This window comes from Micromesistius poutassou (genome assembly GCF_964030765.1).
Source record: "Micromesistius poutassou genome assembly, contig: SCAFFOLD_5924, whole genome shotgun sequence".
Lineage (NCBI taxonomy): Eukaryota > Metazoa > Chordata > Actinopteri > Gadiformes > Gadidae > Micromesistius > Micromesistius poutassou.
In genome coordinates, this window is record NW_028180176.1 from 1 (window position 1) to 12,212 (window position 12,212).

The 12,212-nt window shown below is 48.3% G+C and overlaps 1 protein-coding gene across 1 annotated transcript; it reads left to right on the plus strand.

Annotated features, from left to right (window-relative positions):
- Positions 1–1,854: 1,854 nt before the first annotated feature.
- LOC311371056 (dolichyl-diphosphooligosaccharide--protein glycosyltransferase subunit TUSC3-like) lies at positions 1,855–11,511 on the plus strand (the record flags this gene model as incomplete). The annotated part of the gene is made up of 5 exons (XM_084489290.1): positions 1,855–1,962; positions 2,173–2,202; positions 2,434–2,523; positions 10,050–10,113; positions 11,437–11,511. Coding segments are annotated over exons 2-5 (241 nt in total), but the record flags the coding sequence as incomplete, so codon positions are not given.
- Between the last annotated feature and the right edge of the window lie 701 nt (positions 11,512–12,212).

Consider the following 12,212-nt stretch of genomic DNA (forward strand, 5'->3'; position numbering starts at 1 on the left):
GGGATTCAAACTGGGCGCGTCGTGTCATTAGAAAAGTGTTGGAAAGTTCGTCTGTACTTTCCGTGGGCCAAACTGAAAGTGTTTTTTCATGAGGCTGAAAGGCTCCTCGCAGCAAGCGTGCTGAAGTGGTGTGTCTGCGGCCCTCTGCTCTGTGGGTCGGCACAAAGGATGGGCGACTTATTCCTCCTGAAAAGAAGTGACACAAAAAACACTAAGCTGGTAGCCTTCCTCGGAAAAGCCAATGGATTAAAGTCCTTTAGGGATTGTTTTATTCAGGGAGACCCTTTCAGATAGACTTGTCTTTTGTGTCAAATATGCCCCTCCTTCTTGTCAAAGCCTCTCTCTCTCTTTCTTTCTTTCTTTCTTTCTTTCTTTCTTTCTCTCTCTCTCTCTCTCTCTCTCTCTCTCTCTCTCTCTCTCTCAATCTCTCTCTCTCTCTCTCTGTACTTTCCATAGTGTCTCATTTGCCCTCAACACTCAACCTCCTGGCCCGTCCTCTAGCCTCTGTTGAACAGATTTACAATGGTGTTTTCTATGTGTGTGTGTGTGTGTGTGCGTATTGCGTTACTTTTATTGGCAACATTCCCATACGACAAAGCACATTTCAAATGGATTGAAAGACAAACCTGTGTGAGGATTCAGTTTGTTTCAGCTAACTCTATCGCTGCTTTCACATATGGACGTACAACCCGCTATTCTACCGCTGTTCTCCCGACGGGCCGTATATGTCAATGACATATCCTGACGTTGGACCTCCTGAATAAAGACTTTTAGCCGGCGGAAATGTTAATTACCTTATATGTGAATGAGCAGTAGAATGTGGGCATTTCACACCAGTCGAGTGGGCGCGTTGATGACGCTTCGGTCTACGTTTGCATGTCTTTGAGTGGCACCCTAAACGATAATCAGCCTGTTGCCCGTTTGTCCGCTGAATGGTTATTTTAAATAAAAAATTTAAAATATTTAAATGTGGCACTGCTTTTCAGAGTCATTCGTGGTGAACGCTAAATGATAGGTCTTATCGTAACCCTCAAAGTACACATCATACAATAAATGACAATACATGACTTCACAGCTGTTCGCGTATATAGAAAATGTTTTTTTTTATTTTTATGTTACACCTTTCCTGCTGTCGGCTCCCAGACCGTAGTCGAGGAGCACAGGGGAGACGTTCCCTCCAGGGCCAATGTTCTCTCGGGGGGAACACCCTTCACTTTGACCGGCAGTGAGTGTGCTTATAGGTTTGAATATGGTCGGAATGAAGCAGCCACCAATTCTTGACACAACCGGACTCGTTCATTACTTCACTAAACTGACACACGCTACTGCTCGCTCTCCTCGCTCGTCCACTCACACACACACACACACACACACACACACACACACACACACACACACACACACACACACAACTCATGCTCCAATCCTTCATCGATCGATGCGGATGTTAACATTTAAGATGATCGCGATGAGTTCTGCCCGTTCTACCTCCGTGCTGTCTGCGGTCAAACCAAAACAAACAGAGACCCTACGTCATAACCCGCCCCTTGCGAGCCCGCCCCCCTAAACCAGCCGGAGATTCTACTGATGACTGAACGACTGAACCGATGTCCGCATATCGGGCATCAAGTGTGAATAAGTGTGAATGACCCTCACGGTCGAACCTCCCAATCTACAAATGCAGAGATAAGACGGAGGACATATGTGAAAAACGGCTTATGTCTCTCTCTCACTATGTCTCTCCCCCTCTCTCTCTGTCCCTCTCAACCGCTCGCTCGCTCTCTCTCTCTCTTGCTCTCTCTCTCTCTCTCTCTCTCTCTCTTTCCCTTTCTCACTCCCCCTCTCCCTCAGATCCGTGTGTTCCGTCCCCCTAACTACTCTGGCACCATAGCCCTGGCTCTGCTGGTGTCCCTGGTGGGGGGTCTGCTGTACCTGCGCCGCAACAACCTGGAGTTCATCTACAACAAGACCGTTGGGCCATGGCTGCCCAGGTGGGCTGCGCCCTGGTGGTCACGCACACGCACACGCACACACACACACACACACACAGGCCGCACACGGACGCAGAGGCACACACACCTGCATGCACAACCACACACACACACGCACAGGCTCACAGGCACGGAGACAGACATGCATACCTGCACCGCAACAACCTGGAGTTCATCTACAAACAAGACCGGTTGGGCCATGGCTGCCCTGGTGGGTCGCACGCACACGCACACGCACACACACACACACACACACACACACACACACACACACACACTCACACACTCACACTCAATCACACACAACAGCACACACGCAACCTGACTGAATGACAGAAGGTCGCTCCACAACCCAGGCCTGTGTGTTGCTTCACACACACACACACACACACTGCTGGCCCATGGAATAGCAGAGAGAACTAAGAGCCTGTGTCCTTCCCAGTGTGTGGTGTTCGCCATGACGTCAGGACAGATGTGGAACCACATCAGAGGACCTCCCTACGCCCACAAGAACCCCCAGAACGGACAAGTGGTAGGTGTGGTCCTCCTCTCCCTCCTCTCGGCCGGTCCCAGGGCCCTGCGGGCGGGAGCAGGAGGCTGGACATCTGTGTGCGTGTGCTCGTTAGTGCACGTGTGAGTCTGATAGGTGATGGGCGCCATCTGTGCTTGTGCTTGGTCTACAGACCTCTGCTGATACACTGCGGGCCAGCTGTCACATGGTCCCTGTCAGGGCTGTGTGTGTGTGTGTGTGTGTGTGTGTGTGTGTGTGTGTGTGGGTGGGTGTCAGAGTGACAGCTGGAGTATAAGAGTGCGCGTGGTAGGGAGAGTATATTTGTCTAGGCGGCTGGGACGCCATCCAGAAATAAAAAGGGAGAGAGAGAGAGAGAGAATACATTCAGCTGGTCAGCCTTTGACATGTCTGTATGGGAACACGATTCTCTAAACCTGTCCTTCTAACACAAACACAAACGCCTTAGCCAGAGGCTAGGGAGATGACCACAGCATGTCAGTAGTGTGTGTTTCAGTACTGGGTATGTCAGTAGTGTGTCTGTCAGTAGTGTGTGTTTCAGTACTGGGTATGTCAGTAGTGTGTGTGTGTGTGTATGTCAGTAGTGTGTGTGTCAGTAGTATGTGTATGTCAGTAGTGTCTGTGTCAGTAGTGTTTATGTCTGTAAGGTGTGTGTGTGTATGTCAGTAGTGTGTTTGGCAGTGGTGTGTGTGTGTGTGAGTGTGTGTGTCAGTAGTGTGTGTGAGTGTGTCAGTAGTGTGTGTGTCAGTGATGTGTGTGTCAGTGGTGTGTGTGTGTGTCAGTGATGTGTGTGTGTGTGTGTGTGTGTCAGTGGTGTGTGTGTGTGTGTGTGTCAGTAGTGGGCATGTGTCAGTAGTGGGCGTGTGTGTGTGTGTGTGTGTATGTCAGTAGTGTGTGTGTGTCAGTAGTATGTGTATGTCAGTAGTGTCTGTCAGTAGTGTTTATGTCTGTAAGGTGTGTGTGTGTATGTCAGTAGTGTGTTTGGCAGTGGTGTGTGTGTCAGTGATGTGTGTGTCAGTGGTGTGTGTGTGTGTGTGTGTGTGTGTGTGTGTGTGTGAGTGTGTCAGTAGTGTGTGTGTCAGTGATGTGTGTGTCAGTGGTGTGTGTGTGTGTGTGTGTGTGTGTCAGTGGTGGCGTCGTGACTGGAGGTGGGGTGTTGGAGATACTTTTAGGACCAGCGTCCTCATGTAGAACAGTGTGGAATTTGAAAGAGGCTGAAATGACTCTTTTTGAGTGCTGCAAGAGTGGCCAGGTCTATATATAATCTAGCTTCAGGAAATAGCACACACACACACACACACACACACACACACACACACACACACACACACACACACACACACACACATAAACAGTGATGAATAATGCTGGTGTTTTTCTTCCTCTGCTTTAACGCCCTCTCTTATCACGGCCATGGGGAAAAGGTCAGCAACACTGGCTACTTCGTGCAGGCCAGTCATTCCCTATGGACACACACACACTATCTCCGTCCACACACACACACACACACATACACACACAAATACTAATCTATGTCTGCACTTTATACTCACACACACTTTCTTTCTACATGCAAACACACAATATGTGCAAGTGCACATAAAGCATTCTTAAAATAACATAATACAAACAGAACGTTCAACTTTGGTGATACACACAACAACCAAAGATCCACCTGCCACCACAGCAGCAAGTGGTGTTGGCTCCCAGCCCTCCGTGGGCTTTTGAATCCCTCAGTTCTTAGTCCTCCACAGCTCCTCCTTGTGTGTCCGCCTGGCTTCAGACACTGATGCACCATTTTTCGATTTTCTTCCACTAAGTTTGCGCTTCTGAGTCTTCCTGACAATACAAGTGTTGCAGAAGAAAGGACGCTGATATTCACATGAATCTATTTCTTATTGAATCGTGTGTCTGCTTCCACGGCAGACGATACAAAAGATACCATTTGTATTTCTCGAAGAAAACACACGATGATGTTCTTGACTTAGAAAGTTCTCTCGCTTTCCGCAATCCTCCCATTCCCTAGTCCTCCTCTACCCCAACAAAGAGTAGAGAGACAAGACCCCCCCCGCCCCCAGCCCCTGTAGCCCAGCTTGTAGACCAGGACCCGAGAGCCCTAGTCCTGGTTCCCATGGAGGCGGGGCGGTCTGAGTCCATAGGGTAGAGAGAACGCAGTCCCCCGGGGCCACGAGCACACTGCAGAATGAGCGGCTGAAACACCATTCCTCAGCAATGACCTTGCACTTGGGGAGACTAGTGTGCTGTTGTCTGGTTGAGCCCAGCGCTACTGCCTGTTTTAGATTTGAATGTTTGAACTGAGAAGGATGGATCTCAGCGGCCCGAGCAGGTCAGTGAGCGCTGGGAGCATAGTGTTGACAAGGTTTAGGAATACATCAATGTACACATTAGTGTTTACACTGGGTGCTGGAGGTGACTGTGTATTTACTTACTTACTTTTACTTCACGGTGTGTGTTTGTACACACACGCACACGCACGCGGCGACATTGTGTACATTAATCATGCAGAGACCATGCAGATTATGTATTCTCTCTCTCTCTCTCTCTCTCTCTCTCTCTCTCTCTCTCTCTCTCTCTCTCTCTCTCTCTCTCTCTCTCTCTCTCTCTCTCTCTCTCTCTCTCTCTCTCTCGAAGCCCTGGCAGTGTAATTCCTCCAAATTCACAGCGAGCTATGAGGCCAGGTACACTATATCGGAGGATTTGTCAGCAGGCTTATGGTGCGGCCAAGCAGACACAAACTGTAGCGAATATTCTGCTCGCTCACACACACACACAAACTAGAGACGGAGCCAAAAAGTAATTGTTAATTCCTCAACTGTATATTTCCATTAAAGAACACCCATTTTAAAAACTCTCTCAAATTTGGATTGCAGTAACATCCTTAAAAAATATGCAACATTGCCAGGTCCAATAAGGGATGGAAGAAATGGGTCCAATTCGGATTGACAGTCAATCTCCTTATGAATCTGTAACACATGCAGCTTAATAATTGCATTGTGTAAGTGATAAAAATCACGTTGAATAGGGTCCTTTGAGGCCCATTGTGAACGATGTCCTGCGCCACCCACACAGACACACACATGAATGTCTTCGCTCCATTTGTCGCCCCATATATGAATGTACGTGTAAATATTTATGACTTGCAATATTGTTTGCATACAAGCCAGCGTTTATTCCCTAATAACATGTTTACAGCTCTACGCGCACCGCCAAACACTCCCCCGCCATCATGCTTGTTCACACACACACACCGTCGTTTGATGTCACACCCTGCCCCCACCAGCTCTCTGTGTTGGGTGGAGGTGGAGGAGTGTGTAAAGGTGACGAGGTCAGAGAGGACCTGGAGGGACTCGCTCCCATGACTGGATGCATGCTAACAGGGTCATGATTAAACCAGGAACACGAATCCAAACGGCTGAATGAAGTGTCAGAGATGAATCCGTTTAGAGATGGGGGTGTGTGAGTGTGTGAGTGTCATCCCTGAACCACACACAGAGGGCTGAGGCCAGAGCTCCACCTGGACCCGTCCTCGTCTTCTAGAGGAGGCAATACAGTCCACACACAACGTGCATATATGTCCTTCATACTATTCATCTGGACACACACACACACACACACACACACACTGCCTTTTCCTGTGAAGTGGGTACCCTTATCTCTCTCTCCTTCTGTCTCTTTCTCTTTCTGTTTTCTTTCACTCTCTCAAGTTCTCTCTCTTTCTGTCTCATTGGCTTGTGACCTTTTACTGAAACAAAATCAAAACAAATGAACATCATAAACACACGCACACACTCACAATTACACACACACACACACACACACACACACACTTGCAAACATACACACACAGGCACACCGAAACGCCAAACATGCACACTAAACGCAATATACACGCATACACACAAGTCGCTGCACAATTTAACAAACCATGTGAGCCGGCGTTTACGGGAGGCGGGCGCCCGGCGACTGGGCCGGCAGCGCTGTGGAGCTATTTGTAAAGGTTATCTGGCTGCTAGCTATTAGCACGGCCCGTCGCCACTGATGGCCTCCGAGAGACTGCATCAAGCAGCGGAGAGAGAGACGTACGTGTACGTGTGTGTGTGTGTGTGTGTGTGTGTGTGTGTGTGTGTGTGTGTGTGTGTGTGTGTGTGTGTGTGTGTGTGTGTGTGTGTGTGTGTGTGTGTGTGTGTGTGTGTGTGTACACACTCAAGTCTTTATGTGCCGGGCAGGCCGATACATGCACATGTTCGGAGCTGCCTTAATTTGTTTGAGAGTCTGACAAATTGGCTGCTTGAAGCAATAGGATTTTCTACTTATGTAAACAAGACCTTTTAATGTCAATGTATTCACAAACTAACACACACACACACAGCTTACTTGAAAATACAGTAATACTGGCAAAATAATAAATACTAGGATATTAGTATATTAGGAAACCTATTTGATTTTCTATCATTGTTTTCTTATTGCAACCACATGGTTAGAGCGGTATCTCCCTGCATCCAGAGTAGGCTAGATAAATAGCATTGGCTTCTCATGCTGTTTATCTTCAATGCTTTATATTGAAGTTGGGCTAATTTCGGTGAGCGCATGCGTAGACTATCTAGCCATGACTAAGTGTTCAATGTGTCAGTCAAAGAGGAATGCTGCTTTCAAAGGGAAACACACTGTGGGTATAGAGAAGCACCGTTCACATCGGATACCTGCGCACAACATACACACACACACACACAACAATGTTCAGTGTTTTGTTAACACAAGTAAGCTGCTCTTACTCCAAACCCACCCACACACACACAAGCCACACACACACACACACACACACATGCAATTATTCACAAATTGACACACTTACACACATACACTGACATCCGTGAGGAGCCAGTGCTGTGCACTGGGTATCAAACATCCGTGGCGTTTAACATACGTAACCACTCCAATAACATCTATTCACGTGCCAAGAAGAGGGAGAGGGATACCCCTTGGTTATTAATGTTTTAAACCGTATATAATTAGAGACGTTTGCCACACAGGCATTTCCATGTGTTTCCATGAGCGTCTTGTAAGGACCGGGTGCTTGTTAAGGTGCAGTAGGACCAAGAGCTCATTGTGAGGGCCCTCTGTGGCCCCCGGCCGTCTCTCCGCAGGTGGGCACTGGGAACAGGTCTGTTGTGCTGGTGCTGGTCTCTGAAGCAGGCCATGAGATCTCAGATGCTCCTCTCATTTCTGACTCATCTCTTGTCGCCTGTCATTCACCCACTCACGGCCATGCATCTCAGTGGCATCAGGCGTGGGAAATGCAAAGATAATTATTCATAAAACATCAAATGTTGGTCCCTTCTCTCTCTCTTCATTCACACATCCAGACCCCAGTCAGGAAACAGCCTCCTGAGATCCAGGTTTATTCAGATAGACAAATAAAGAATCCAATCCAAGTCAATACACACTTTGTACAACTAGTAGAAACTTAGAACTATTAGAAATAGATTAAGGATATACAAATATTAACTAGCTACATAGTACTAATTACACTCAAATATAATCTTTTCCTACAGTAAATACAGAAAACTAAACCACATGCATCACGGGCTGGGCTGCTCCACAGCACTTAGTACCCACGCTACGTCATCGTTACACAATATACTATTGATATTGAAATAAGATGTACTAACAAACGTTTTAGAATACTCCCTGTCGTTGCTTAGGCAGGGCACCCAAACTAAACTGTAGCAGTACTGAACTCTCCTTTCTGGTGAGGCTGGAAAACGCCATGACACAATTCAACAGGCCAGAGGGGGCGCCAAACCAGAGCTCACAATGCAGAGCAGAACACTCTCACTCACCTCTCTAGTCCATCAGATTCATTACAAGTGGTCAGCCCTGGAACCAGGGATTGCTATTGCTAGTGGACTGTTGTATGTTAAAGGTGTGTGTGTGTGTGTGTGTGTGTGCACGTATGTTAAATGTGTGTGTGTGCGTGTGCGTGCGTGCCTCTGTCTGCATCCATACATGTCTGTTCACATCCGTCCCGACGTGGAGCCCTGCAGCAGACGGCTAAATCAATACGCGCGTCGCAGCCCTCCAAGCACAAGCTGCCTGTCTCCGACGGCGGGGGAACGCGGTGCCGCCTGACAGCGTTCATATCCATAGTTTCACCCCCGCAATCAAATATTGACGCTCCGCCAGAGTGTGTCTGTCAGAGGCCCAGACAGCCTCCTGCAAGGCGCCTCACACCGCCGTGAGACCGCCTCTCTGAATAGCAAAGAGAGCCAGCAGGAGAGACGCCAGGGGTGTCCATGTAGACGGAGACCAAGGGGAGGGCTGGAGGGTCTGCATCGCTACGACAACAACACATGCTCAACAGCAACACAACAACATAGGGAAGGAGACGGGGGGGCTGCTTTCATTTGAGCCGTTTTTTTGTATTGATCTCGTCTTCGCCGTGTTAGAACAAAATGTGCAAAAGTACAAATGATCCCGGGAACCTGACCCCGGGCCGACACACTCTGCCATCGACAGAACGCCAAGGCCGACCGACGGGTCCTGACAGGTTAGCCCCCCTCGCCAGACAGGCCGGGCTGGCTGGATGACGTTCTCACAGCCTCCCAAGAAAGAACAAAGAACGCACAGGAGATCAGTATCCTCCCCCTCTCTCCCCTTTATCACCCCCCTCTCTCCTCTTTATCCTCCCCCTCTCTCCCCTTTATCACCCCCCTCTCTCCTCTTTATCCTCCCCCTCTCCGTTCTTTATTCCCGCGTCTGAATGCATAATGAGTGCTTTGAGCTTGTCTTAAAGTACTTTAAAGGGGCTTAACAAGCGCAGTGTAAGACTGGACTCCGAGACATCAGGTGTCTCTTGCAGAAGAGGTGTTTATCTTCCTGAATAAATAAAGGTTAAATAAACACAAATAACCAGTTTATATGCACCATTAAATAATTCAATTGGTTTGCATTATGCTCAAACTTGCCATTGAATACAATACAACAAAATGCAAATATTTTGTTTCCATTACTAGTTCACAATAACAGATAAGATAGAGACAGAATATTCATGCGGTGGTAGTGTGTGTGTTTGTGTGTGTTGAATTTGAACACACGTGCGTGGTTGTGTGTGTGTGCGTGCCTGCGTGTGTGTGTGTGTGTGTGTGGGGGGTTATGCTCTAGGGTTAGGATGACCTGCTGCCCACTCGATGAAACACAAACCACCGTGCCTGCCCACACATGTGCCTTCTCTCTGACTTACACACACACACACACACACACACACACACACACACACACACACACACACACACACACACAGGAGCCCATTAAGGAAAACAGACTAAATTGGTATTTGTCTTCTGCAGAACGGAGATAGTACGTAAAGGAGCTACTCTCTTTCCCTGATGCTTCCTGCCGTCATGAAAGGATGAGCTCCTTCCTGGTTTGAGGAAAAGTGATCAATTCCCGTTTCTGCGGTCAGCCTTAGAGCAACATTTTCTGAATAAATCTCTCTCTCTCTCTTCCAGAGTTACATCCACGGCAGCAGTCAGGCCCAGTTTGTGGCTGAGTCCCACATCATTCTGCTGCTGAGTATCCTTCTGCGTGTGCGTGTGTCAGTGTGTCAGTGTGCGCGTGATTATGCGTGTAATATGTGTCAATTGACCCACATCACTTAACCATTGTTTATTGTCCAACAGATTGTTTTCACTGAAAACTCATTTCCTGTTCAATTCAAACCATTTGCAAATGTCTGTCTGGAGTGCTGGGTATGATTTGATTTACATTTAATACAATAACAATATCCCAGCAGGCCCATTCTGCTTCCCCTCAAAAGCATTGGAATTGTAAAACGTTCCTTAAACATGTACACACACACACACACACACACACACACACACACACACACACACACACACACACACACACACCCCTGCTTATGTATAATTGCATGTGCACGCATCAACACAGGCTGACACACGTGAAAATGAGGCGTGTAGCAAAGATACAAACACACATACACTGACGGACGCAAGTAGACACAAACACGCACAAACGCATTATCATTAATGTGCACACACCCCTGTGGTGGCTGGGCACTGCCAGAAAGGCCTTTTATATTCACTTATAAGAATTGACCTTGTTTTAATGATCATAAACTAGCGTTAGATGATGTGTAGTTTTAACATTTGACTCGTTCATCTAATTATTACTTAATTCCCAACAGCGATCTTCGCCCCATAAGGTCAAGTCTTTGTGATTTGATCTTTTAATGACTTCTTTTAGATATCTTGTTTTAATTAGTTATAGAATAAAAACTATGAATGTATTACCGATAAACAAAGCGCAGAGCAATATCAGCGGTGAAGAGACCAGCCCCCATTATAAGCTGTTGTGGCGTTGTAAGAGAATGGTAAAACGCTTTTCATATACTGGTCAACTAGTCGTTCACAAACCTTCAGCCGCCTGTCAGGGAAAGGAGGGGTTAAGGAGCACCCCGATGTGACGCTGCTTATCTGGGGTCAGCTCTGCTGGAGCTCCACCGGATCTCATGTCAGTCCAGTCAGTGTAGAATCACGTCCAATCCTCCTCCACGCATTGGCATCACATTCAGGCGTATGAATCCTACAAGCAGTAGAGGTGGTGCTCTGGCGACCCCAGGGAAGACCCCACCTCCCGTCCCCAGACTGGGACGTCCCGCCACTGGCCGGCCGCTGGGCTGGTCGGACCACCAGCTATAAAGGCCTGATGGAGCTTTACATCAGGCCATGGAACTAGCCACCGCTGCCTCGTGTGAGTGTGTGTGTGTGCATGTGTGTGTGTGTGTGTGCGTGTGCGCGCCTGCAGTAGCAGCTGGTCTCCCCGAGACAGCCTGCAAGTCCAGCTTGTGTTGTTCCCTTGACAACTGTATCCCAGATGCAGCCATCACCATGGGGATGGTGCTGTTGAACGAGGCGGCTACCTCCAAAGGAGATGTGGGCAAGAGAAGGAGTAAGTCTCTCTCTCTCTCTCTCTCGCGCTCTCGCGCGCTCTGCTATAATGTGTACCTGATATAGAGCTGACACTAGCCACAGACTGCATGGGAAATGTATTAAAGCTACAAAAATGTCTCTCCTTCCCCAGCTATATAGCGCTCTCTCTCGCTCTCTCCCTTTCTCTCTCTCTCTCGGTTACCGTACATTACCATTTAAATGGTTCACTGCAGGCATGTAACCAATCACTCCTTGCTAAGGTGACTTAGGCTTCCATTTTCAAATCGACGCAAAACAGCTGACGCAAACATTGCAGGGGCAAGAGACAGAGCCCACGTGGAATTAGAATAAATACTGTTCTAGAATCAGCCAAAGGCCCATGTTCAGTGGGAAATGCCATGAATTGATCACCCCCCCCCCCCCCCCCCACCCACTGAGGCCAGTGGATCTCTTCAGGTTCATTCCTACTTCCTGTTCTGACAGCAGATTCCTGGAGCTGCCTTGAGACACTGGAGAGGGGTGGGGGGGGGGGGCACATTTTATCATGGCTGGTGCAGACTGAAACACACAACCATTCCTCACTCTGTCCTGTCCCACCACCGTCGGGACCCGTGTCTTGCACGGCTGTCCTTTCGGCCCGTGGACGCATGTGAGGTCACGCTTCAGGAGGCTCAGCCAATCATCTCGCCGGCCTCCCGGCAGCGCTGCTCGCCCCCCCGC